Source organism: Mesoplodon mirus (assembly GCF_964341445.2).
Source record: "Mesoplodon mirus genome assembly, chromosome: 10".
Lineage (NCBI taxonomy): Eukaryota > Metazoa > Chordata > Mammalia > Artiodactyla > Ziphiidae > Mesoplodon > Mesoplodon mirus.
This window is the reverse complement of record NC_138986.1, coordinates 11,895,843-11,923,514: the sequence shown is the minus strand read 5'-3', so window position 1 is coordinate 11,923,514 and position 27,672 is coordinate 11,895,843. Positions and strand designations below refer to the sequence as shown.

Here is a 27,672-nt window from a genome sequence, read left to right as displayed (position 1 = left end):
AAATGCAAATCATACCTCCATGAGATATCATCTCACACCACTCAGAATGACCATCACCAAAAAATCTAGAAACAATAAATGCTGGAGAGGGTGTGGAGAAAAGGGAACACTCTTGCACTGCTGGTGGGAATGTGAATTGGTACAGCCACTATGGACAACAGTATGGAGGTTCCTTAAAAAACTACAAATAGAACTACCATATGACCCAGAAATCCCACTACTGGGCATATACCCTGAGAAAACCATAATTCAAAAAGAGACATGTACCAAAATGTTCATAGCAGCCCTATTTACAATAGCCCGGAGATGGAATCAACCTAAGTGTCCATCATCAGATGAATGGGTAAAGAAGATGTGGCACATATATACAATGGACTATTACACAGCCATAAAAGAAACGAAACTGAGCTATTTGTAATGAGGTGGATGGACCTAGAGTCTGTCATACAGAGTGAAGTAAGTCAGAAAGAGAAAGAGAAATACCGTATGCTAACACATATATATGGAATCTAAGAAAAAAAAAAAGGTCATGAAAAACCTAGTGCTAAGACAGGAATAAAGACACAGACCTACTAGAGAATGGACTTGAGGATATGGGGACGGGGAAGGGTTAAGCTTGGACAAAGTGAGAGAGTGGCTTGGACACATACACACTACCCAATGTAAAATAGATAGCTAGTGGGAAGCAGCCGCATAGCACAGGTAGATGAGCTCGGTGCTTTGTGACCACCTAGAGGGGTGGGATAGGGAGTGCGGGAGTGAGGGAGACGCAAGAGGGAAGAGATATGGGAACATATGTACGTGTATAAGTGATTCACTTTGTTATAAAGCAGAAACTAACACACCAGTGTAAAGCAATTATATTCCAATAAAGATGTAAAAAAACAAACAAAAAAACCTTGGGTGTTTGGGGGGAGGGCTGGAGAATAGACATAAACTAAGGTAAAGATTATCTAGGGAAGCCTCTGAACTGAAAAGATTTAATTCTCTTTAATATCCACATTGGAAGTAGATAATAATGTCAATGAGTTATGGTTCTCTATGCACCTCTACTTTCTAGCTCCTTTCTTATACAAGATATTCTTCCTTGGGTTATAGGCCTGTAGTTAATGAAAGTTCTTTGCGTTTCAGAAGTTTGCCTTTTTAAAACAGGCAGCTAATGTATTAGAAGGTAAGTGTTCTCATCAAGGCAGAAAAATAATCAAAAAGGTTTCGAAAATAGCAAAATGTACAGTAAACCAAGCTTAATCCATTTACCCTCAGCAAGCTGCATTACGCTGGAGGTCAGAGCTGGGAGCAGACTGGTCCCTGCACCGGCCACCAGTCAGCCTCAGCACAGGTGAGTGTGCATGACAACCATGGCAAGGAGCAAAGCAAGCCAAGACCCTGAAGGGATCTGGTGGATTTCTTGATACAGCAGTAGTCACAGTGCTGTTAGGGGCAGTGTCTGAAATTCAACTCTGCTTCACTCAGTACTTAGACGAAGAGCTGTTTATATATCTCGATGAAATTAGATAAGTTTATAAAGCAAAATTACAACACTATGGCTAAAAACACAAATCTGCAGGCATTAGATTTCTAAGAGGAGAAAGCAATACGTATCTTGCTAAATGCCAGACTTAGAAAAGATGAAAACAAACCAACTAAAAACAACAGAAAATCCAGAAAAATCCAGATAACTGAAACATGCATCTTTTTTTTTTTTTTTACTATCTTTATTGGAGTATAATTGCTTTACAGTGTTGTGTTTCTTTCTGCTGTATAACAAAGTGAATCAGCTATATGCATACGTATATCCCCATATCCCCTCCCTCTTGCCTCTCCCTCTGACCCTCCCTATCCCACCCCTCTAGGTGGTCACAAAGCACCAAGCTGATCTCCCTGTGCTATGCGGCTGCTTCCCACTAGCTATCTATTTTACATTTGGTAGTGTATATATGTCAATGCTACTCTCTCAGTTTGTCCCAGCTTACCCTTCCCCCTCCCCATATCCTCAAGTCCATTCTCTATGTCTGTGTCTTTATTCCTGTCTTGCCCCTAGGTTCATCAGAACCATATTTTTTTAGATTCCATATATATGAAACATGCATTTTTATTATTCACTGCTTTTAAAGAAATGGCTAACATCTAACATGGCTATTAGCAGTTGTAAAATTTTAAACATCCAATCATAAAATTATCTTCCTTTCTCTATAGTGGCTATGAATGTATAGCCTGTAGAATTAACATTACTGAGGTAGAAAAAAAAATGAGAACCCAAAGGAGATGAAGACTAAATATGTCTGTACCATTATTCATGGTCTAGAACCTCAGTGTTTGATTTTGGTTCATCTAATATTTTGCATCACACTATTTTGGTGTCATTTCTTTACAATGCTTTCTAAAATCTCTAATTTACTAAGTTATAATTTATTTGTTTTTAACATCTTTATTGGAGTATAATTGCTTTACAATGGTGTGTTAGTTGCTGCTGTATAACAAAGTGAATCAGCTATATGCTTACGTATATCCCCATATCTCCTCCCTCTTGCGTCTCCCTCCCACCCTCCCTATCCGACCCCTCTAGGTGGTCACAAAGCACCGAGCTGATCTCCCTGTGCTATGTGGCTGCTTCCCTCTAGCTATCTATTATACTTTAGAAATCTTTCTCAGTGGAAAGATTAATAGAAGAAAATTCAGGATACCAACCGCCCTGCCCCCGCCAAACAAAAAGAAAACACTTGTAGGTTTACTGCTCAGATTCTAGTCAACAGCTGTTGCTGGGTTTTCTTTTTACTTTTATCAAGATATATATAAAACTGTCTTTTGAATGTTTAGTTTGAAAGTTACCAATTCTGTGAATCTTGATTTCAGACAAGCCAGAAGCACCAGAATAAACAGATAGTCTCAATTAACTATCACTTGCAAAGCAGTCTGGTGAAAAATATTTCAGACCATATTCTTTAATCGGGGACATAAAATAATAAACGGTATCCCCCAACATAGATAAAAATTCAGAAATAAATTGTAACTATGGACTAAAACATAATATTAAAAGAAAGTCTTTTTGTGAGCACCCAGATAATTCCTCCTCTGTATATAGTGACACAGAAGCATTTTCAGCTTTCAGGTTTCGACAAATCCTGTTGCAACAACAGCTCCCTCCCCTCCCCCACCTCTCTTTTCTGAATTCTCCCCCAGCTCAAAAAATGAGATGGGGAACCCGGTATTTATCTCCTGGCACCAGCAGTTTTCCCCGCTCGGATTTCTACGTTGCTCTTCATTTGCTACTTTCAAGTTAACCTACTGGAGCTTCATCGCTAATATTCAGAAGCTGTGAACTGAGCCTCAGGTATGTGGCTCCTCTTCATCATGTCTTACTGGGGTTCATTTGAAGACAACTGACAGAAGAGAGTTAAGTCGCTGAAGGCTACTGACAAAAGGTATGGAAAACGAGAAGCTTCCACAACGCTTCGGGACCTAAATATAGATCTTCAAGTATAACTCGGTTTGAACTGTACGTTGTACATCTGTTTCTAAATACTAGATTTGATATAAATAAATCTTGTCGGGAAAACTGACTTTACATTTTAACGAAATCCAGTTCAGAATTTCTTTGGGAAATAGCTCATAAATTTAACATTATAGGTTCTATTCTATATGCAACAGATTTTGGAAGCACGAGGGAGTTCTCATTTAGAACCGTTTTCCATGCCTACTTTCACAGCATTTCACCACCATCACCACCACCACCGCTGAAACAAAGTATGCCTTTATTCTCTACGAGACAGAAATCTGAGAGAACAGGCCACAAACTGTACCATGCTTGTGGCTGGAGGGGGGGAAAAAAAGAAGATTTCACAGCAATATAGCTAAGATGCCAGTATATTTTTTACAAAGGGAAAAGAGTGACCTTCATTTTGGAGAACAAATTCTTTCTGCATAAGTTCTCCATGCAGGAGAAAGCACTTAAAGTCCAATATTCAATAGTAAGTGAGCACTATGCTAACGGAATGCAGTGTCATATTGTTTACGCTGATTTTGGCCATCTGTAATTTATCACTGCCAGCACTTGTTAATTAAGATGAACAAGCTGTCTCCAAGTCTGAATTACACTGGAATTTATAAAATGTATTGGTTAATGGGAAGAAAAGAGTTATAATTGGGAAGCTGAGCAGAGACTGATCAACACATAAAGGTTACTCAACCAAAGGAAAGAGAAAGAAAGAAAGGAGATGCTCGTAGGGCATGCTAACAGCAGTCTCGCTCTTGAAGAACCCCTTAAGCCGAAAATGGTCCGGGAAGGTAGTAATTGAGTGAGTTGGCTGGAGGCTGAAATGTTAAAACCCAAACCTGAAAACAGCTATTATGAAACTATAAATAGGTGCTTCATTTTTTTTTTCTAGAAACTTTAACTTTCATTCTATTTTGGTCTCAGATATGAAAAGAAACTTGGAAAACAGAAAAAGAATGAACTGTAGGCAGGCAAAGCCAAGGCACTTTGATGCTTACAGTGAAACTGACTCTAAGAATTCAAAATCTCAGGGAAATCTCCTGAAACTATAGAATTTACATTTTAGGATTATGAACAAAAATAGAACAATGGAATTCAGATAGCCCAGGATTTAACCTCTTAGGGAATCAATGTTATAACTATATTAAACTATACAACTGTATTAAAAGTAACACAGGCATGGATTCACATTACTGCAGACATTTCACAAAAGCCACGCATCAACCTCCTTGCTGAGTCTCTGAAGCTACGCCACTTGCTCATTTGCTCTATTAATTCCCTCTGGAGTCTTTTTTCTGTGTGAGAAAGGGAGTGAGTGAGGGGATGGTTAACAGTGCTTTGTCTTTAGATGTAGCATTCTCCCTGCTTCCCACAGGAAGTACACAGGAGGATTTCACCCGGAATTACTGTGGTAAAAGGGGACAAGGGTGCAAGGTGCAGTGACATGGGAAGAGGTGGGGAAGGGGGCACTGCCGATCCTGCCGCTGAGGTCTGTGTGGCGTGGGGTGATCTACTACCTAAGTGTCCTAATCTGAAACAACGCTGATGGCCAAGATTACATCTATGGTTTCTTTCAGCTCTAAGTTCCTATGAAAACAAATGAAATCGGCCTAAGGAAGGGAGAGAAAAAAAATCCAGATGTTATTAAATATCAATTGTCACGTGACATAATATAAATTTTAGAAATACTAATAACAATGTCAATTGTAATTTACTGAGTACTTTCTATGGGTTAGACATTGTTCTACACCCTTTAAAATTCTTTCATATATATAACTCCATGATATAGATACTATAATCCTCCCTGCTTTCCAGAAGAGAATACTGAGGCACAGAGAGGTTCTGGAAAGCCAAGATTTGATCCAAGTGCTTTAGATTCAGAGCTCATACTGCCTTTTGTGACAAATACATGAATCATGACAGAGCCATTCTAATACATCACTCAAAAATTCAGAAACACAAAAAGGTCAATATTGCTGTATTTCAGAAACCATTATATTTTCCTCAAGGAAGGCAGTAAGTACTGCCTGATTAAAACACAGCACGTCACAAAGGAAGTGCTATCTTTTCCCTCTTACTAAACGGAAGGAAGGAAGGGAGGGAGAGAGGAAGGGAGGGAGGGAGGGAGGAAAAAAGTGTGAATTATTTTTGAATCTCTCTCGTACAAATAATGATGTGGTTACTTCTGGTATGTATTTGCAAGATTCAATGTCACTACTTCTGAATCGTTTTGAATAACCGGTTTTACAACAGACTACTTCATTTGGGTCAGGGAACGATTCTGGTCCCAACTAGAAAGGATCTCACATTCTCCTAAGCAAGACAGTGGCTTAATTGTTTCAGTTTTGAGTAACCTGTACCTGAAGGGAAACAACTGCTCACCTAGGTAAGGATTTTGCAAGCTGGAAATAAGAGATAATCATGCCAGTGACTTTGATTTCTTTTACTACTTTCTTCTCCTTCTTAAACAATTCACCTGGGCCATGTGAATGACACTTGGAGAGTATCTGATACATTTTTAAAAATAAAATCATTTTTTGAATGCTTCAAACTTTTCTAATATATATTTATAAATCATTTTTGACAGATGGGTTTAAACTATTCTTATTACCTATAGAGTATTTCAACTAGAAATAAGTTTTTAAAACCTGTAATACTATTAAAATTCTATATCAGATATCCTACAGCTGGCGTTCCATGTCTAAATCTCCTAACAAGTCACACAGACAACTTCAGCAGAGCTTAAATTTTAAATAAAAGAACACAGTGGACAGCCCTCTCCTTTACGCCATGTATCAAGCACCACCCAACCAAAATCACCCAGGACAATGGCAGCCTCTGTGGGCCTGGTGTGAGCTTTTCTCCTGGGAAGCAGTGTCCTCGTCCACTGCTGGGACCTATTCAGATGGGTTCTCAGCTCCCACTGCACACAGAAGTCTCTTTGTTTTTCCTTTCTTTCAACCCTGATTTTGTCTTCTTTCCCCAGCCTTTTGTTACTTCGTTCTCTACTGTACAGAAATAGCTACAATTCTGACCGAGAGCCATCAGGATTTTCCAGGAGGACAAAGGTAACGGTGACGTTATGACCTCGGCGGGTCTCCAGCTCCTTGCTTTTGCCCTGGCCTTATCTGGGGTCTCTGGAGTGCTCATGGCCACCCTGCTGCCCAACTGGAAGGTGAATGTGGATGCGGGCTCCAACATCATCACGGCCATCGTGCAGATGCAAGGGCTGTGGATGGACTGCACGTGGGACAGCACCGGGATGTTCAGCTGCACCTTGAAGTACTCCGTCCTGGCCCTCCCCACCCACGTGCAGGCTGCTCGGGCCGCCATGGTCCTGGCCTGTGTCCTGTCTGCTGTGGGGATCTGCACTGCCACAATCGGGATGAAATGCACTCGCTTAGGAGGGGACATGGAAACCAAGTGTTACGCTTGTTTTGCTGGGGGAGTCTGCTTCATGTCTGCGGGGATCTCTGGTTTAATACCGACGGTGTGGTACACAAAGGAGATCATAGCAAACTTTGTGGATGTGACAGTTCCAGAAAGCAACAAACATGAACCCGGAGGAGCTGTCTACATTGGATTCATTTCGGCCATGCTGCTGTTGATCTCTGGCATAATTTTCTGCACATCCTGTATAAAAAAGAATTCGGAAGCTTGGCTCCACCCATCCAAGCAGCAGCCCATCTCTACCACACAGCCAGAGGACCATTTAGCATACAGCCTGAAGGATTATGTGTGAATAACTGTATGATGCACATGACTTAGGTGCCTGCTGTGATTTCTGCCTTTATTTTAGATTAAATACAAGAATTGTGCTTACCTTTCTCTACAAAGGATGTAAAATACTTAAAAAATGAAGTTGTTCAAAATGCCAACAAACTTCATGTACAATTATAGCTGTTTTAGATGATTTTTCCATTATTGTTGTCATGTTTTACCTAAAGGTTTATAATGGAAAGAGGTTCTGATTATATTAATAAGGCAATGAATTGATGGCTTTTCCCCCCCCTTTTTAAGATAAACTGTGGATACATCTTCCTAACTGGTACTTCATTGGATTTTATAAAAGAGCTCCATTGCCAAGTAGAAAAAGCACCTCGTCCTGGTGTTAACCCAGGATACCCTCTGCTTTTGCTCCCTCTCCTCGGCCACCCCACGGTCACCTGCTTCTGTTTTCAAGCCCCTCGACAGGCCTGCACCTCACGACGCACAGAGGAGCAGCCCGCCCCCTTCACAGGATGTCCAAGCCGGCCACCCCAAGTCCCCACCTACTGTCATCTCCCCGGCTCTGTTGACATTTTAGGAAAAATATCTCCATATAATATGGCATTCAAAGATTAGGCAGGAATAAAGAAAAGAAATCGGTAAATGCTACAGCAGCAAAGCAAAACCAAACCAAACCCAAACTGAAATCTCTAGGACTTGTAAAGCATCAAGTACAAGCTAAGTGAAAACAGGAAGTTTGTTTTAAAATGGCTTAAGAACTGCCCTGTTCTGGCTGCTAATAAGAGGATTCTCCAGATTAAGTTCATTTACCTCTACCATTTTTGATTTACCCCTATCATTTAATATCGCACTGATTAGTATCTGGATGATAAAGGTTACTTTCAAGTTGTCATTTTTTTTCTTTTAGGTTTGACTCATGTTAACAAAAATGTTTTTATAAATGAGCTGCTTCAATTGGTTAATGGACGTGAAAAGAATTCTTAAAGAATAAAGGATGCTTTAAAAGATGTTAAATTATGATATGTAATTCAAACACTTTATAAGAAAATAAAAATTGAATTTTCTAATGTGCAAAGGTAACACTGTACACTGTTGTTTCTAACAATTTATTTGTTCATTTACGCTTAGGTATTGTTCATAATACAGTGGTAAAGGGGAAAAAGGCTACTTCATTGTACATTAATAACTCATGAAGTGGGAAGTTATCTTTCATGTGAGTAAATAATTTTGGATTGTGCATACAGACATACAGACTAAAATATTTTATACCTATTTTATTTGGTACATCATTCTCTTCTGTATCATCATCATTACATATTAACAGAATACCTAAAATAAAGGTACGATTTCACATGGGAATTAGGAAGGCATTGAAAGTATATACTCCTGGACTTCCCTGGTGGCACAGTGGTTAAGAATCCGCCTGCCAATGCAGGGGACACGGGTTTGAGCCCTGGTCCGGGAAGATCCCACATGCCGCGGAGCAACTAAGCCCGTGCACCACAACTACTGAGTCTGCGCTCTAGAGCCCGCAAGCCACAACTACTGAGCCCGTGTGCTACAACTACTGAGCCCATGCGCCACAACTACTGAAGCCCTAGAACGAGAAAACACCGCAATGAGAAGCCCACACGCTGCCATGAAGAGCAGACCCTGCTTGCCTCAACTAGAGAAAGCCCGCGCACAGCAACGAAGACCCAACGCAGCCAAAAATTTAAAAAAATTAAAAAAAAATTAGAAAGTACATATTCCTTTTGAGTAGTCAAAATACTTTCTAAACAAATGCCATCTATATTTTTAGCTATATGACTTGAGAATATACTGACTTTACTGACGTTTGAGGATTTCCATCATAGCCTATAATTTTGCAGAACCCTGTTGCATATTTCTTACCTCCAGTAATTTTGTTCATTTCATTGTGCTTCATACATAGAAAAAAAGTGTCGGGCCTCCCTGGTGGCGCAGTGGTTGAGAGTCCGCCTGCCGATGCAGGGGATACGGGTTCGTGCCCCGGTCTGGGAGGATCCCATATGCCGCGGAGCGGCTGGGCCCGTGAGCCATGGCCGCTGGGCCTGCGCATCCGGAGCCTGTGCTCCGCAACGGGAGAGGCCACAACAGTGAGAGGCCCGCATACCGCAAAAAGAAAAAAAAAAAAAAAAAAAAGTGTCATCTGCAAAAATGCAATTTTGTTTCTTCCTTCCTTGGATTTATAACACTTATTGCTTATTTTATTCTTGAGTACATATGAAAGCATAACATGTTAAATTAGATTGTAACAGTAAATACTCTTATTTCTATTCAACACTTTTTTAATCTGATAGTTAAGGAGGGCAACTCAGGTATTTTTTCTAATTGTAAAACTGGTTTTCAGTTTACATATTTATTTCTTTTACACTCATCCACTTTCAAAAAGCATTTGAGTCAACTTACAATAAAACTGCTGGCCCAATAAACAGAAAAACTAAAAGATAAACAAGGTTAAAATTACAAAGAAAAGGAAGAGAGAAAGAATGCTAGTAAATAATCCTGGTTAAAGGTTGCTGAAGCAATTAAATATGAAATGTAGTTTAGAACTTCCCACACCACCGAGTCGGAGAAGGCCACGTAAGGCATCTGATAGCTGTGTCTCCTGGAGGAAACCAACAGAGGCCGCTGTTGGTGCCACACTGCCCCGCCCCGCCATTCGCCAGCTGTTCTGAGCGCTGGGTGCTAGTGGCTCATGGATGTGGAGCCGCCTCTACTGCAAGGTGAGGGCACCAACTGTCCCTAGGAGGTGGCCAGGAGCCAGACCGACTGGCAATGGTACAACAGCCGCCCCTTGCCTCAAGGGAGGACAAAACCTGTGGGGCAATTTGTGCCCCCGAGCTCCCCTTCAGACCTCATCCTGGGACCCCCGTGGGACCAGGCTGAAGCTACGTCTCCAAGTGAAACAATACCCTTGCTTAGCTTTTGCCCTGCCTTGGCCGGCTTCCCTCACTCCTTCTCTTCAGAGGCTCCTCAATACATCACTTTCCCAAAAATCCTTACCCCAATCTCTGCTTCTAGGAAGCCAGACCGAATACAAAAGAATATTAGTTAACAGAAAAATATTAGTCTTCTGACCTTATGTCCAAAGGACTTTCAAATACAGGGTAGAAGACAGCAGAGGTAACAGCCTCAATATCAGATTCAAAAAACACTAAAGCATGAAAAATGGCTGTTTCTTATGTGGACCCATCCATTTACTAAGCTTATTTGACCAGAGGTTGAGGCCCCAATAGCTGGGGGCAAGCGTAGCTGAAAGCTTCTAAAATGCTGTTCTCAAAGGTCATGCGTGGATGCCCCAAAGTGCTGACCTTTTCTTTATGTCACAGGTGTAGCATCATTAATTCATCTAAGATTGTATTGACACAATTTATGCTTTAAATCTGTACCGTGTTTGGGAGTCACTTGCTCCATGTGCCATACTTCTAAATAGGCAAAACTATATATAAATTATATGTATGTCTTAAAAGTTATAATCCACATTATTATATCAGGATATAACAACTTAGGTCCGTAACTATTTGTTTATAATCATAACAGTAAGATCTACCTTTCACTGACTGCCTCCCTGTGTGAGATACTCCTGTTAGGCACCGTATATTGATTATTTCTATCCCTCAACAACAGTCCTTTAAGGGTGGCATTATTGCCCCAATTTGATGTATTGTTAACTTATCAGCTTATTAACATGACCAAGTTCTCATAACTAGGAGCGCTGGAATTCCAGGAGGCCCAGCTGACTTCAAAGTACTTCTAGTTCTTCCACTGCTCTGTACTGCCTCTGTTGTATCAATCAGAAGAGCCTGTTGCCATTCTCAGACTGTATCTAAGTGACTTTTCTACTAGGTTGGGGTACAGGACAGTGGTGTGGGAAGGATCACCAGACCCATGACCACAATTTATAAAAGAAAAAAGATGACATAGAATTTTGAGGGACTAGCTAATGGCTCAGGATTTCTCACACTTGAGTATGGTTGTCCCTCAGTATCTGTGGGGGATTGGTTCCAGGAACCCCACAGATACCAAAATCAGGGGACACTCAAGTCCCTTATATAATGTGGCATAGCATTTGCACAGAACCTACACACATCTTCCCGTGTACTTTCAATCATCTCTAGGTTACTTATAATACCTAATACAATGTAAATGGTATGTAAATAAATAGTTGTCCTATATTTGGCAAATTCAAGTTTTGCTTTTTGGAACATCCTGGAATTTATTTTTCTTGACTATTTTTAATCTGGGTGTTGGTTGAATCCACCAATGTGGAACCCGTGGATACGGAGGGCCGACTGTAATGTGCAGACTAGTTGAAATAAAAATTACTGTGGAACCCCAGAAATATATGAATTCTCAGGGGTCTTCAGATGCCAGCTTGAGAAACTTCAGAAACAAGTCTTACGTTCTCATGGAAGCATTTCTGAACTGTGAATTTGCACTGCAAAAGAGACATTTTGTTTTCTAATTGGTAAAATAATTTTATGAACTCAACAGTGAAATTAAAATACAAAATTTTTAAAATTCTAACTTAAAAATCCATATACTACAAACTCTAGTAGTTTAAGAAACATTAGAGTAGACCAGTTAGTCTAATTTTAAGAACGTAAGAGGCTGTGTTTTCTGTAAATAGAAAAGAATTTGGGGTTCAAACTTTGGGGACTGGGCTAGAGAAGTCAATGAGAGGGAATAATTTGGCAAGAATTGAGCTCAACTACTTAGAGCAGGGTGTAGTTGTAATAGCTCCACAGAGTGAGGGTTCTGCCATTAAAGCTTGATTAAGTTAGTTAATTTAAAGACTGATTATTAGAAGAGTTAACCGATTCTCACAGGAAAAATCCTAAGATGGTTATAAATAAGCCCTTCTTGTTATATCACACAGGAAATTCTCCATATCTATTCTTAGAGTTTTGGTTGAGAATAAGCATTGAATTTCAGTAAACTTTTTCTCAGCATATTTTACCTGTGTTATGTTTATGACTTTCTCTTCTTGCGTTTAAAAGGGTTTAGCCAGAGGGACACCCTTGTACTGTTATTTTTATCATCTCTGTACGAACTCTTCCCCTTTCTTATTTAAGAAAATGAATTTTTAAAAATGTGCTCAATGTAACTATCAGTCAAATATTTCCTGGCTTTCCTCAGAGCATTCCTGATTTGCCCTAATATGGTAAAACTACTTCAGAGCAGCAGCATATTCTTTTACAACTAAAATTTAATCATTTGATTTATTGTTTTCCTTTATCATAATACATTCTCTCTCCTCTTTGAAAACTGCTTTCCTAGATTAAAAATAAATCCTCTGCATGTAGTATTTACAACATGATGAAAAGCACATACAGAAAATTGCTATGAGTATGTTTAATTTGCCAAAAAGCAAACATCCTCAATAAAAAGAGAATCAAAGACATAGCTAGCTTTTAAACAAATAACAGTTTCATAAGACCTTAATCCTGGAGGAAAAGTACTTTAACTCTATGTGGATCTTATCCCTAAATCAAAGATACAGTTGACAATAACCTCTAAACACCATCAATTACTCTCAACTAGGTAACTAAAACAAAGAGTTAGAAACTTTCCACTAAAAATATTCTAATATCTACCCTGAGAAACCCTTGGTAAAATTTAGATGTCTAAAGATTCTGGATTACAGCAATCACCATAACTTTAAAAGCCTAAAAGTAAAGATAGTGGTTTCTGACATAACTGGCTCTTATACTACTGAAAACGTTATACACACATATATATGAACTACGAGAAGAGAGAAGGCTATATGGTGACTTGGTTTTCTTCATTACAATGGCCACCCATTCTAGGATAAAAAAAATCCCTGAGAGCACCACTGTGTTAAATCTGATCATGATCTATATCTCCAATCATTAAGTTCTGTCTAGGATCTAATAGGATCTATTATTCTGGAAGAAGTCATTTACAATAGCTGAAAGCTTGAGATGCTGAAGGGAGGTAATACTGACCTTGATTTAGAAAAAGCTGACAATTAAATCTGTTATAAAAGTGGCAGATGGACTGAATTCCTAAAGTCACCCGAAAGCATGGCTAACTGTGGTCGACAACATGGCAGAGGACGTGGAAGGTGGCAGCAAAGGCCATGGAGATGCCTCAGATCACGGTTCAATGTGTACAAACAGGTCAAACGCTATTGGTCAGGGGCTCCATTCTGAATCTGTAACTTGCGTCTACACCTAAATCTAAAAACCACACGATTCGTTCACGATATCTACTTGTATTAGCTAATGTCAAATAACGTAAGGGAAACGTTGCAAGACTTTAGAGTTGAGAGTCTCAGCAAGAAGAAAGCTGTTCCTCACTAGCCGTGCACTCCCTGAAGGCAGATATCTGACTGGGCTACCGCTCCTGTCACCACCCGCTCTCTGCCTAGCTAGGGCTTTTCATGCGGCTGGGGCTCAGGATATCTTCAATGAAGAAATAAATAAGTTTTTATAGCACACGTCCTGTAGTAACTCATCCAGCAGTGCTTTTGCCAAACTAGACACTGGCTTACTGATTTGTACTTTTGTCAGAGAAGCTTGGTTTCTGTAATTAGCACTTACTCTTCTATGATTAGCATATAACAGTCAGAGTCTAGTTTAATATCCAACTAGTTTTCCACAGATGACTGATCACAAGTAATACTGTCAAAACAAGGTCTCTCAAAGAAGTGGGGGAAAAATCATGATAAATATAATATGTTCGGATCTTTAAAGTGACATCAGCATCCTGGCAGCACGAGTTGTCTCTTTTTCTCTCCCATTTTATATACAATTCATCCTTCATAACCGAACAGAAAAAGTGCCTCTGCACATTACACCGGACCAACCAGGAGATTTCCACCCACCTGTGCTTCAGGAAGTAGACAGACAGGACCGGGAAGGGGGCTGTGGACCCCAGGAAGGCAGTAAGCCTGCCCCACACCCAGCACCTTGACGGGGGTAGGGTGGGGGGAAGTGAAACTGGCGACTGAAAACCGCAGCAGTCGCTCAGGGAGACAGAGAACTTGCGGAGGTCCAGCCAGACAGAGGGAGAACCAGGCACGCCACCGGAGCGGGATAAAGACAAGCGTGGAGATGAGAAGGAGGAACTCAGGAGTGAGCCCCCCTCCCTCCCTAGAGCAACACAGCAACGTGCTGGGCTTTCACCAGGACAGTGGTGACCTCCCCTCAGAGGAGGTGGAAAGAGAAAGGGGCGAGTAACCGACCTCCCAGCTGCACAGATCTCAACTAGAGGGACCTGCTTCTCTCCAGCAGCGTCTGGATTTCTGAGGAGGGACCTCCATGACTGGGACGAGGGAGAGGAAAGGGAAAGAGGCAGACAGGAATAACAGAGCACGGAAGGTGCTGTTCTCTGCTGTCTGCCTTGGGATTTCAGCAAGGGGTCCTGCCATGGACCTCTGGGAGGACTCCCACTCGAGGACCGTCCCTACTGGGCTGTGAGCACTCAGAGCCTCAGGTGCTAAGCCCAAACCTTCCGCTGCTCTGCCACCGACTTTTTCTACCCCATTTTTTTTTTTTTTTTTTTTTTAACACCCCCTTCAGAGTGCAGCCCCGAAGCCAGATCAGGTCAAGAGAAACCAAAAACTTGAGCGATAGCGCCACCTTCTGGAAAACAAAAGAAGGGTTTCTATTTGCCAGTCTTATTTTAACAAAAGTAAAAGTAAGTGTGCTACTTCAAATGAGATGGCAGAGGCACAATTCATCAAACACGATGAAAAACTGGTAACATGGTATTCACAAAAAGAAAATGGTAATTCCCCAGTAACTAAACTCAAAGGCACAGAATACTGTAATCTAACTTACAAGGACTTCAAAACAGCTGTTACAATGAAATTCAACGAGCTACAAGTAAACTCAGAAAGGCAAGTCGATGAACTCAGGAATAAAACGAGTAAACTGAAGGAGTTCTTTACCAGAGAGAGCGAAATTTTAAAAAAGAACCAAATTCTGGAGCTGAGGAATTCAGTGAATGAGATGAAAAATACATTAGAGAGCTTAAGAAATAGGGCAGATCAGACCAAAGAAAGAATTAGCAACTTGGAAGACAGGAATTTAGAAATGACTCCGGAGTGAGAACTAAGGCCCTTAAAAAGTGAAGAAATCCTAGGAGAGCTATCAGATATGATGAGAAAAACAAATATAAGAATAATCGGTCTTCCTAAAGGAGAAGAGAGCAGAGAATGTATTTAGAGAAATAATTGCTGAGAACTTCTCAAACCTGGGGAAAGAATTAAGCATACATGTCCAAGAAGCTAATAGAATACCCTATCACCTCAATGCAAAAAGACCTTGCCCAAGATACATTATAATGAAACTGTCAAAGTTAATGATAGACTGTATATCTTCTTTGAAGAAATGTCTATTTAGGTCTTCTGCCCATTTTTGGATTGGGTTGTTTGTTTTTTTGCTATTGAGCTGCATGAGCTGCTTATAAATTTTGGAGATTAATCCTTTGTCAGCGGCTTCATTTGCAAATATTTTCTCCCATTCTGAGGGTTGTCTTTTGGTCTTGTTTATGGTTTCCTTTGCTGTGCAAAAGCTTTGAAGTTTCATTAGGTCCCATTTGTTTATTTTTGTTTTTATTTCCATTTCTCTAGGAGGTGGGTCAAAAAGGATCTTGCTGTGATTTATGTCATAGAGTGTTCTGCCTATGTTTTCCTCTAAGAGTTTGATAGTTTCTGGCCTTACATTTAGGTCTTTAATCCATTTTGAGCTTATGAAGATATACAGACTGCCAACAAACACATGAAAGAATGCTCAACATCATTAATCATTAGAAAAATGCAAATCAAAACTACAATGAGATATCATCTCACACCAGTCAGAATGGCCATCATCAAAAATTCTAGAAACAATAAATGCTGGAGAGGGTGTGGAGAAAAGGGAACACTCTTGCACTGCTGGTGGGAATGTGAATTGGTACAGCCACTATGGACAACAGTATGGAGGTTCATTAAAAAACTAAAAATAGAACTACCATATGACCCAGCAATCTCACTACTAGGCATATACCCTGAGAAAACCATAATTCAAAAAGAGACATGTACCAAAATGTTCATAGCAGCTCTATTCACAATAGCCTGGAGATGGAAACAACCTAAGTGTCCATCATCGGATGAATGGATAAAGAAGATGTGGCACATATATACAATGGAATATTACTCAGCCATAAAAAGAAACGAAACTGAGCTATTTGTAATGAGGTGGATAGACCTAGAGTCTGTCACACAGAGTGAAGTAAGTCAGAAAGAGAAAGACAAATACCGTATGCTAACACATATATATGGAATTTAAGAAAAAAAAATGTCATGAAGAACCTAGCAGTAAAACAGGAATAAAGACACAGACCTACTTGAGAATGGACTTGAGGATATGGGGAGGGGGAAGGGTAAGCTGTGACAAAGTGAAAGAGAGGCATGGACATATATACAGTACCAAATGTAAGGTAGATAGATAGTGGGAAGCAGCCGCATAGCACAGGGAGATCGGCTCGGTGCTTTGTGACCGCCTGGAGGGGTGGGATGGGGAGGGTGGGAGGGAGGGAGACGCAGGAGGGATGTGGGAACAGATGTATATGTATGACTGATTCACTTTGTTATAAAGCAGAAACTAATAATAATAATAAAAAAAAGAGTCCTGTACCAAAATGTTCATTGCAGCTCTATTTGAAATAGCCTGGAGATGGAAACAACCTAAGTGTCCATCATCCGATGAATGGATAAAGAAGATGTGGCACATACATACAATGGAATATTACTCAGCCATAAAAAGAAACGAAATTGAGCTATTTGTAATGAGGTGGATAGACCTAGTCTGTCATACAGAGTGAAGTAAGTCAGAAAGAGAAAGACAAATACCGTATGCTAACACATATATATGGAATTTAGGGGAAAAAAATGTCATGAAGAACCTAGGGGTAAAACAGGTCTAAAGACACAGACCTACTTGAGAATGGACTTGAGGATATGGGGAGGGGGAAGGGTAAGCTGTGACAAAGCGAGAGAGAGGCATGGACATATATACACTACCAAACGTAAGGTAGATAGCTAGTGGGAAGCAGCCGCACAGCACAGGGAGATCAGCTCGGTGCTTTGTGACCACCTGGAGGGGTGGGATAGGGAGAGTGGGAGGGAGGGAGACGCAAGAGGGAAGGGATATGGGAACAGATGTATATGTATAACTGATTCAATTTGTTATAAAGCAGAAAGTAATAAAAAAAATCAATGATAGAGAAAGAATCTTAAAGGCAGCCGGGGGTGGGAAGGAAAGTAACGTACAAAGGAACTGCCACTAGGCTATTAGCAGATTTCTCAGCAGAAACACTACAGGCCAGGAGAGAATGGAATGACATATTCAAAGTGTTCAAAGATAAAAACTGCCAGCCAAGAATACTTTATCCAGCAAAGTTATCCTTCAAGCATAATGAACAAATAAAGGCTTTCCCAGACAAACAAAAACTGAGGGAGTTCACCACTAGACCTGCCTTGCAACAAATACTGAAAGGAATTCTTCAAGCTAAAATAAAAAGACACTAATAATGACATAAAAGCAACAAAAGAGGGCCTCCCTGGTGGCGCAGTGGTTGAGAGTCCGCCTGCCGATGCAGGGGATACGGGTTCGTGCCCCGGTCTGGGAGGATCCCATATGCCGCGGAGCGGCTGGGCCCGTGAGCCATGGCCGCTGGGCCTGCGCATCCGGAGCCTGTGCTCCGCAGCGGGAGAGGCCACAACAGTGAGAGGCCCGCATACCGAAAAAAAAAAAAAAAAAAAAAAAAAGAAAAAAAAAAAGCAACAAAAGAAAGTACACAGTACTCTTGCAAAGGTGAAAAGCAGTCAGAATTAGAAAACTTTATATTAGAATGGTGTGTTAACCACAATTATAGCATAAAGGCTCAAGGAAAAGAATATTAAGGATAACTGTAGTTATTACAATTTATCTGTGAATCCACAGCATAAAAAGTGAGATATCAAAGATATAAAAGAGGAAGAATGAAAGGGTGGAAACTTTATAGACAAAGATAAGGTGCTATCAGCATAAAAAGAAGTGTTTTGTTTCTGAGATGTTTTACGTCAGCCACATGGCAACCACAGAGCCAAACTCTAGAGGAGAGTCATGAAAGATAAAAAAGGGAAGACTGAGCAAATGACCGTGGAAACCCACCACGTTAGAAAGGCAGACAGAAACAGAGAGGCAAAAGGAACAATGTTGATACAAAATAACCAGAAGGCAAACGGGAAGACGGCAGCGGTAAACCCTTGTACGTCAATCATCACTCTAGGGGATCCGGTGGGGGGTCCGAGCCCACCGTCTCGGGCGTCAATCATCACTCCAAATATAAATGGGCTGCATTCACCAAGCAAAAGGTACACAATGACTGCATGGATTAAAAAAACAAAACCCAACTGTAGGCTGCCTACAGGAAGCTCATTTCGGCTCTAAAGACACACATAGGCTCAAAGGAAAGGAATGGAAGTGGAAACCAAAAGACAGAGGGTAGAGCCACACCTGTATCAGACAAAATAGACTTCAAGCCAAACAATGATAACACGAGACAAACAAGGTTGTTATGTAACGAGAAAAGGGTCAAGACATCTTGAAGATATTGACATAATAATTGTAAATATATATACACTCAGCACTGGAGCACTGAAATATATTAAGCAAATACAGTAAGTCCCCTACGTACAAACCTTCAAGTTGCGAACTTTCAAAGATACGAACGTGCCCGTGTGCCAGCTGTTGTACTACTGTACTTTTCAAGGTACTGTACTGTAAGATTAAAAGTGTTTTAAAAAATTTTTGTGGGCTTTTTTAATGTATTATTTGTGTGAAAAGTATTATAAACCTATTACGGAACAGTACTATAGAGCCGACTGTGTTAGTTGGGTACCTAGGCTTTGTTGGACTTAGGAAAAACTGGACTTAAGAACACACTCTCGGAATGGAACTCATTCGTATGTAGGGGACTTACTGTACTAACGTATCCAAAGGGAGAAATAGACAACAATGCAATAATATGCCACTGTCAGTAATGGATAGATCATCCAGACAGATAATCAACAAGGAAATGTTGGAAACCATACTCTAGAACAAATGGACTTAAACATATAAAGAACATTCCACACAACACTAGCAAAATACACATTCTTCTCGAGTGCACGTGGAATGTTTTCAAGAACAGATCATATGATAGGGCATGAAACAAATCTCAGAAAATTAAAGAAGATGAAAATCACACCAACTATCTTTTCTGACCGCAATGGTATAAAACTAGAAATCAGCAAGAGGAAAGCTGGAAAATCTAAAAGTATGTGGAAACTAAACACACTTCTGAACAACCAATGGGTCAAAGAAGAAATCAAAAGAGAAATGAAAAATTATCTCAAATAACAAATGAAAATACAACATATTAAAACCTATGGAATGCAGCAAAAGCAGTTCTGAGAAGTTTACAGCAATAAATGCATATATTAAGAAATTAGAAAGATCTCAAATAACCTAACTTTATACCTCGAGGATTTAGAAAAAGAACAAAGTTAGCAGAAGAAAGGAAATAATAAAGATCGGAGTGGAAATAAATGAAATGAAGCCCAGAAAAACAATAGAAACAATCAACAAAACCAAAAGCTGGTTCTTTGAAAAGATGAAAACAATTGACAAACCTTTAGCCAGACTAAGATAAAAAGAGAAGACTCAAATAAATAAAATTAGAAACGAAAAAGGAGACATTACAACTGAGACTACAGAAATACACAGAACCATACAAGACTATTATGAAAAACTATATGCCAACAAATTAGACAACCTAGAGGAAATAGATAAGTTCTTAGAAACACACAACCTATCAAGACTGAATCACAAAGAAACAGAAAATGTGAACAGACCAATAGTGAGCAAAGAGGTTGAATCAGTAACCAAAAACCTCCCAAAACAGAAAACCCCAGGACCAGATGGCTTCACTTGAAAATTCTACCATTCAAAGAAGAATTAACACCAATCCTCTCAAACTCTTCCAAAAACAGAGGAGGAGGGAATACTTCCAAACTCATTCTATGAGGCCAGCATTACTTTGAAACCAAAGCCAGATAAGGATACCACAAGGAAACTATAGACCAATACCCCTAATGAATACAGATGCAAAAATTCTCAACAAAATATTAGAGTAAGCCAAATTCAAGAACACATAAAAAGGATCATGCACCATGACCAAGTGGGATTTATCCCTGAGATGTAAGGATGGTTCAACATACACAAATCAATAAATGTAATACATCACACTAATAAAATGAAAGATAAAAATCACATGATCACCTTACTAGATGCAGAAAAAGCATTTGACAATTACAACATCCTTTCCTGATGAAAACTTTCAGTAGATTGGGTATAGAAGGAACATAGTTCCACATAATAAAGACCACAAACAACAAATGCACAACTAACATTATACTCAGTGGAGAAAACCTGAAAGCTTTTCCTCTAAGATCAGGAACAAGACAAGGATGCCCACTATCACCACTCTTATTTATTTAAGAATATTGGAAGTTCTAGCTAGAGTGATTAGACAAGACAAAGAAAAGGCATCCAAATCGGGAAAGAAGGAGTAAAACTGTCACTATTTGCAGATGATATGATTTTGTACATAGAAAATCCCAAAGACTCAACCAAAAAACTCTTGGAAGTAATCAACAATTTCAGTAAAGTTGCAAGACACAAAAATCAACATACAGACATCAACTGCATTCCTATATACTAAGGATGAAACATCTGAAAAGAAATAAAACTATCCATTCACAATAGCATCAAAAACAATAAAATACTTAGGAATAAATTTAATCGAGGAAGCGAAAGATCTGTACAGTGAAAACTACAAGACTCTGCTGAAAGATATCAAAGAAAACACAAATGGAGAGACATCTTATATTCATGGATTTGAAAAATTAATATTATTACAATGTCCATCCTACCCAAAGCCATCTATAGATTCAATGCAATCCCCATGAAAATACCAATGGCATTCTTTACAGAAATAGAAAAAAGAGTTCTAAAATTTGTATGGAACCACAGATGTCCCTGAATAGCCAAAGCAATACTGAGGAAGAAAACAAAGCTGGAGGTATCACACTTTCTGAGATATCATACTTCCCAATTACAAACTATACTACAAAGCTACAGTAAAAACAAAACAGAACAAAAAACAGTATGTTACTGGCACAAAAACAGACACATAGACCAATGAACAGGAGAGAGAGCCCAGAATTAAACCCTTGCTTATATGATCAACTAATATTTGACAAGGGAACCAAGAGCACCCAATGGGGAAAGGATAGTTTCTTCAATGAATGGTGTTGGGAAAACCGGATAAACACACGCAGTGAAACTGGACTCCTTTCTAGGATCAAACACTTAAACACAAGACCTGACACTACACAACTCTCAGATAAAACAGTAGGAAGTAAACTCCTCTCCTTGGTCCTGGCAATGATTTTTTTTTGGATATAACAACAAAAGCACATAGAACAAAAGCAAAAATCAACAGAAGGGACCACAAACTTAAGAGCTTCTGTATAGCAAAAGTAACAATTCACAAAATGAAAAGACAAACTACAGAATGGGAAAAAATTTTTACACATCATATACTGGATAAGGAGTTAATACCCAAAATATAAAAAGAACTCCTACTACTCAATAACAACAACAAACCCCCAAATAATCTGATTAAAAGATGGGCAGAAAAACTAAATAGTCTTTTTTCCAAAGAAGATAACCCAATGGCCAACAGGTACGTGAAAAAATGCTCGACATCACTAATCATCAGGGAAATACTAATGAAAACCACAATGAGATAACACCTCACACCTGTTAGAATGGATATCAAGAAGATAAGAGGTAACTGCTGGTGCGGATGTGGAGAAAAGGGAACCCTTGTGCACTGCTGGTGGGAATGTAAGTTGGTGCAGCCACTATGGAAAATGGTATGGAGTTTCCTGGCAAAATGTAAAACAGATCTACCATATGATCCAGCAATTCAACTTCCGGGTATTTATCTGAAGAAAATGAAACCACTAACTCAAAAAGATACATGTACCTCTGTATTCATTGCAGTATTATTTACAATAGCCAGATATGGAAGCTAACCTAAATGTCCATCGATAGATGAACGGATAAAGAAAATGTGGTGTATATTTTATATACATATATTATGGAATATTATTCAGTCATAAGAAAGGAGGACGCCCTGACAACACAACAATCTGTGACAACACAGATGGACCTTGAGCACATTATGCTAAGTGAGATAAGTCAGACAGAAAGACAAGTACTGTATGTTATCATTTACATGTGGAATTTTAAAAAGCCAGACTTGTGAAATGGTGGTTACCAGGGGAGGGGGGGGACAGGAAGCTGTTTAAAGGTACAAACTTACAATGAGTCGTAAATAAACCCTAGAGATATAATGCACAGTAAATATAAACAATATTGTATTATAATCAAACTTGCTAAGAGACTAGAACTTAATTATTTCAACTATTAAAAAGAAAGGATAATTATGTAATAAGATAGAGGTGCCAATTATTGCTACAATGGCAACTATATTACAGTATATAAATGAACCAAGTTAACATGTTGTATACCTTAAATTTATACAATGTTAAATATCAAACGTATTTCAATAAAAATAAACAGATAAATAATGTTTGATGTAACTTTAGTTAGAAGTCTCCATCAGAAATCACAAAGAAACACTGATTTCTTTTTTTGAGTATTGGGTGACCATATAACTCATCTTAAATACTGGGATACTTTTAAGGGTAAAAGGGGATAATAATAATAATGATAATAGCAGCACCAGGGCAACATGGATAAACCTAGATATTTGGTCATACTATAGAAGGAGAAGAAAAATTAGAATAAGAACTATTCATACTGTGATGTTTATGGTTCTCAGTTAGGAGAGGTAAAGAAAAAGGTATGGTACGGTTTGCATATAAGATCAGATTCTAGAGATCATTTCCTATGACCTATCCTCACAGGAGCAAAGATTACAATTAAAATCCTAATTCTGGTATACTAAAACAAACAAAAAGAAACTCACCTCTGGTTTGGGGATGAAAGCCTGACCTGGAATTGTCAAGATGTGCTGAACATTGCAGAGGTACTGGGCCATGATGGAGAGGCGACTACGCTGCTTGCTTCCTGTACTGGCTGTAAGTCTCTGCACAAGGACACAAAGGAATTTTAGCAAATTATTCATTCATTATCTATGAACACTAGGTAGATTTTTTAAGATAAATTTTAAAAGCATAGGCTATCTGACATGATACAAAGCCAACATGGAGAATATTTTCCTCCAGTACTAACTGAGGTACATCTAAGAAGCGTGAATTATATCATATACAGTGCACTCAAAAAAATCATATAAGAAAACTTCCCTACCACTGGCTGTTGGGATTTTCAAACCACTGTTATATTATGTAGAAGATACTGTATGAAAAATATTGACAAATACTGATAAATGAAAAAGTTAGCAAGAATAATGAAGAACTAAAGATGCTTTAATTTTATGAACTACCCCAATATCTGCATGAACATTTTCAGTGGTGTGCTTTTCTTAAATGTAATAAAACCTTGAATATTCAGAACTATTGAAGAATTGGCTGTTTTTGACAACTAAATTTTATAAAAAACTAGGAATTTATTCTCTTAAGCACCCAAACATTTTTATTTTAAAATTAGGTATATTCAAATTAACTCATAAATACAATTTCAACCAATAACCCAAAAGGATTTTTAGAAAGAACTTTAAATTCCATATAAATTTTATATGAAAAAGCAAAGGGCCAAGACAGCCAGGATACTCCTGAAGAACATCAGTAACTGGGGGAACAGGGGGTAGGGGCTGCTGTGTGGAGATGAGGTGGGGGTGATTCACCTTGTCAGATTAAGGCAGTACGGTATTGCTAGAGGTACAAACAGACCAATGGAACAAAAACCTTAGAAAGAGACCCAAGCACATTGTGGACATTTGAACTGTGACAGATGTGAGGTAGCAGCTGCCAGCGGGAAAAGGAAGGATCCTTCAGTGATACTGGTGTAAACAGGAATCTACAAGGAGGACAAAGGAGGTCCATATCTCACATCACAACCAAAAATAAATTCCAAGTGAATTAACAGGAAGTGAAAATTTTTTAATTTTTGTAAGTAAATATCTATGACCCCCATGGTGAGGAAGAATTTCTTAATAATGCAAAAGCAGAAGCCAGAAAAGAAAAAACTGATATATTTCGTTCTATTTAAATTAAAAACTTCTGTGTAATAAAAACACTATAAAGATAAGTCACAGACTGAGACAAGGTACTTGAAACTCATATCTGACAAAGGATTAGCGTTCAGAAGAAACTCCTACAGCTCAATAATCAAAAGATAAACAACTAATAGAAAATATGATGAGAAATATGGTAAGAGCAACCCAAATGAACCATAACCATAAACTATGCTTAAGTAAATTACAGATTAGGGACATGCATATTAAAACCATATGAGATACAGTTGCATATTCATGAAATGAACAAAATTTAAACAACAGAAAAAGAACCTGACAGAACCTAATACTGGCACCAATACGGAGCAGCAGGAATTCCCATATGCCGCTAGTGAGAGGGGAAACTGGCACAAGCACTGTGGCCTGTAATCTGGCAATATATATATAGCAAAGCTAAAACTGGGTAAACCCTTATGATCCTTTAGGTCTACCTTTATGAATATATCCTAGAGACCTGCTTCACAGGGAGATATGTACAGGGATATTCACTGCAACATTATATGTAGTATCCAAAAAAAAAGTGGAAAAACATAAAGGTCCATTAATAGGTGAATAATTAAACTGTGGTAATTTTGACAATGGAATGCTAAATAATAGTTGCAATGAATAACAAGAGACACCAACGTAAATCCCAAAAAGAGTAAACAATAATTGACAGAATATATGTACAGTATGACTCCACTCACATAAAAACTTCAAAAGATTATTTCTTATTGTTTACTCTCTATGTGCATGTGTATATCTATCTATATCTGTAGAGCAAGCAAAACATGTTCATGGGCATAATATCAATTTTAAGACAGTTCAATTCATAGGAGGGAAAAGGGGGATAGAAGAGGGCTCCAAACATATTTCTTAAAAAAGATATGAAAAATATGGCAGTATATTAAGATTGGACAAAGCTGAGTGGTGGATAAAAAAATTAGGCATACTTATTTTTCTAAAATGTAGCCTGCTTCTCTACGTTCTTAGAACTCCCTGGACATTCTAAGTCTCTTTTAAATGATAGAGTCAACATTACAAATAACAACAATTACCGGAATAATCCTGGTGTCAGGTATGCCTGTGCTGTGCCGTACTACTAAACAGTCGAAGACGGAGTGCTTTTTGAGTTACTGGGTTGGCCAAAAAGTTCATTTGTCTCCCCCCGCCCCGCGCAAGATGGCTCTAGTAGCACTCAGCTGTCTTGAACTACATTCGAAACACATTTGTTAGATTGTGACAGCTGTCACATCAGTGTGCAACGAAAAAAACTTATCAAAATTGGTAAATTTTTGTGTAGCTATTTTAATATTGAAGACAGAAGAAAAAAAGCGACATTTCCTGAATATTATGCTTTATTATTTCAAGAAAGGTAAAAACGGAACTGAAGCGCAAAAAAAAGATGTGTGCAGTGTATGCAGAAGGTGCTGTGACTGATCGAATGTGTCAAAAGCGGTCTGTGAAGTTTCGTGCTGGCGATTTCTCGCTGGACGATGTTCCACGGTCAGGTAAACCAGCTGAAGTTGATAGCGATCAAATCGAGAAATTAATTGAGAACTCAACGTTATACCACCCAGGAGATAGCCAACATACTCAACATATACAAATCAAGTGCTGAAAATCATTTGCACCAGCTTGGTTATATTCAAACGCTTTGTTGTTTGGGTACCACATAAGTTAAGTGGAAAAAAAACCTTGATTTATTTCCGCATGCAATTCTCTATTTAAATGTAATGAAAATGCTCCGTTTTTAAAACAAATTGTGGTGGGTGATGAAACGTAGATACTGCACAATAATGTGGAATGGAAGAGATTGTGGGGCAAGTGAAATGAACCACCATCACTCCAAAGGCTGGTCTTCATCCAGAGAAGGTGATGTTGTGTACACGGTGGGAATGGAAGGGAGTCCTCTATTGTGAGCTCCTTCCAGAAAACTAGACGATTAATTCCAACATGTATTGCTCCCAATTACACCAACTGAAAGCAGCATTTGACAAAAAGCGTCCAGAATTAGTCAACAGAAAACGCATAATCTTCCATCAGGACAATGCAAGACCACATGTTTCTTTGATGACCAGGCAATAACTGTTACAGCTTGGCTGGGAAGTTCTGATTCCTCCGCCATATTCACCAGGCATTGCACCTTTGGATTTCCGATTACTTTGGTCTTTACAAAATTCTCTTAATGGAAAAAATTTCAATTCCTTGGAAGACTGTAAAAGGCACCTGGAACAGTTCTTTGCTCAAAAAGATAAAAAGTTTTGGGAAGATGGAATTGTGAAGTTGCCTGAAAAATGGCAGAAGGTAGTGGAGTACATTGTTCAATAAAGTTCTTGGTAAAAATGAAAAATGTGTCTTTTATTTTTACTTAAAAACCGAAGGAATCTTTTGGCCAACCCAATATATTTACTGTGCTGGGTGTTTCTCTTTCCTGCTTCACTGTCACGTGTCAAACTCTAATAGTCCCTTTTACTTTGCTGCTTCCAACCAGCTGTGGGCATGAACACCACATAATTTGGCTTGTAAAAGCTCTGCCTTAGGTAAGATTTAAAAATAGGCTTTAATCTGAGATGCTGAGAAAATTTCCTATGGGCAAAGTTAACCGTAGATTTTGTAGCATATTCTGTTACTTAGAAGCCATCCCTCATCTCAACCCTTTTTACTTTAGATTATCTGGCTCTTGTCTGTATTTGGACAGTTAAAATTACCGGGAAGTCAAGTTCAAGACAAGTGATGAGTTGCTACAGTATATATAACAAAATAAATTCTTCCTTTCTAAAATGCAAAGCCAAGAACTGTACATATTCTCATGCAAATATCAAAAACAAAGACAAATAATGGAAGTGTAGATTTAAGTTAAAGAATAAGCTTATGGATCAAATGGTCAAAAATATTTCTAGTTCTTTATAAAGAAAAAAGGAACTTTACCACTGGCATAAGCTTCAAAAATTCTAAAATGCATTGTGCAAACTGGCACAATTCAAAGCAGTTGTGTAAAACTAAAATGCAGCATGAACATAATCACAAAATTAGAAAATAAACCAAAAGAAATGCCCAGACTTAAATTATCTCATCCTGGATTTTCTTCCAGTATTTTACTTTACATCTGAAAGGTGTGT

General features: G+C 38.8%; 2 protein-coding genes across 2 annotated transcripts in view; one reads left to right on the top strand and one right to left on the bottom strand.

The window, feature by feature from the left end:
* The window catches only part of TFB1M (transcription factor B1, mitochondrial), a 70,233-nt gene that overhangs the window by 20,402 nt on the left and 22,159 nt on the right, over positions 1-27,672 (bottom strand). Inside the window, exon 5 of the mRNA XM_082633584.1 lies at positions 23,345-23,464. Coding sequence (XP_082489710.1) covers positions 23,345-23,464 — 120 coding nt within the window. The remainder of the gene's footprint in view (positions 1-23,344; positions 23,465-27,672) is intronic.
* Positions 5,923-7,235, top strand: CLDN20 (claudin 20; the record flags this gene model as incomplete). The annotated part of the gene is made up of 1 exon (XM_082633585.1): positions 5,923-7,235. Exon 1 carries the CDS (start codon positions 6,576-6,578, stop codon positions 7,233-7,235), a length of 660 nt encoding a protein of 219 aa, XP_082489711.1. The 5' UTR covers positions 5,923-6,575.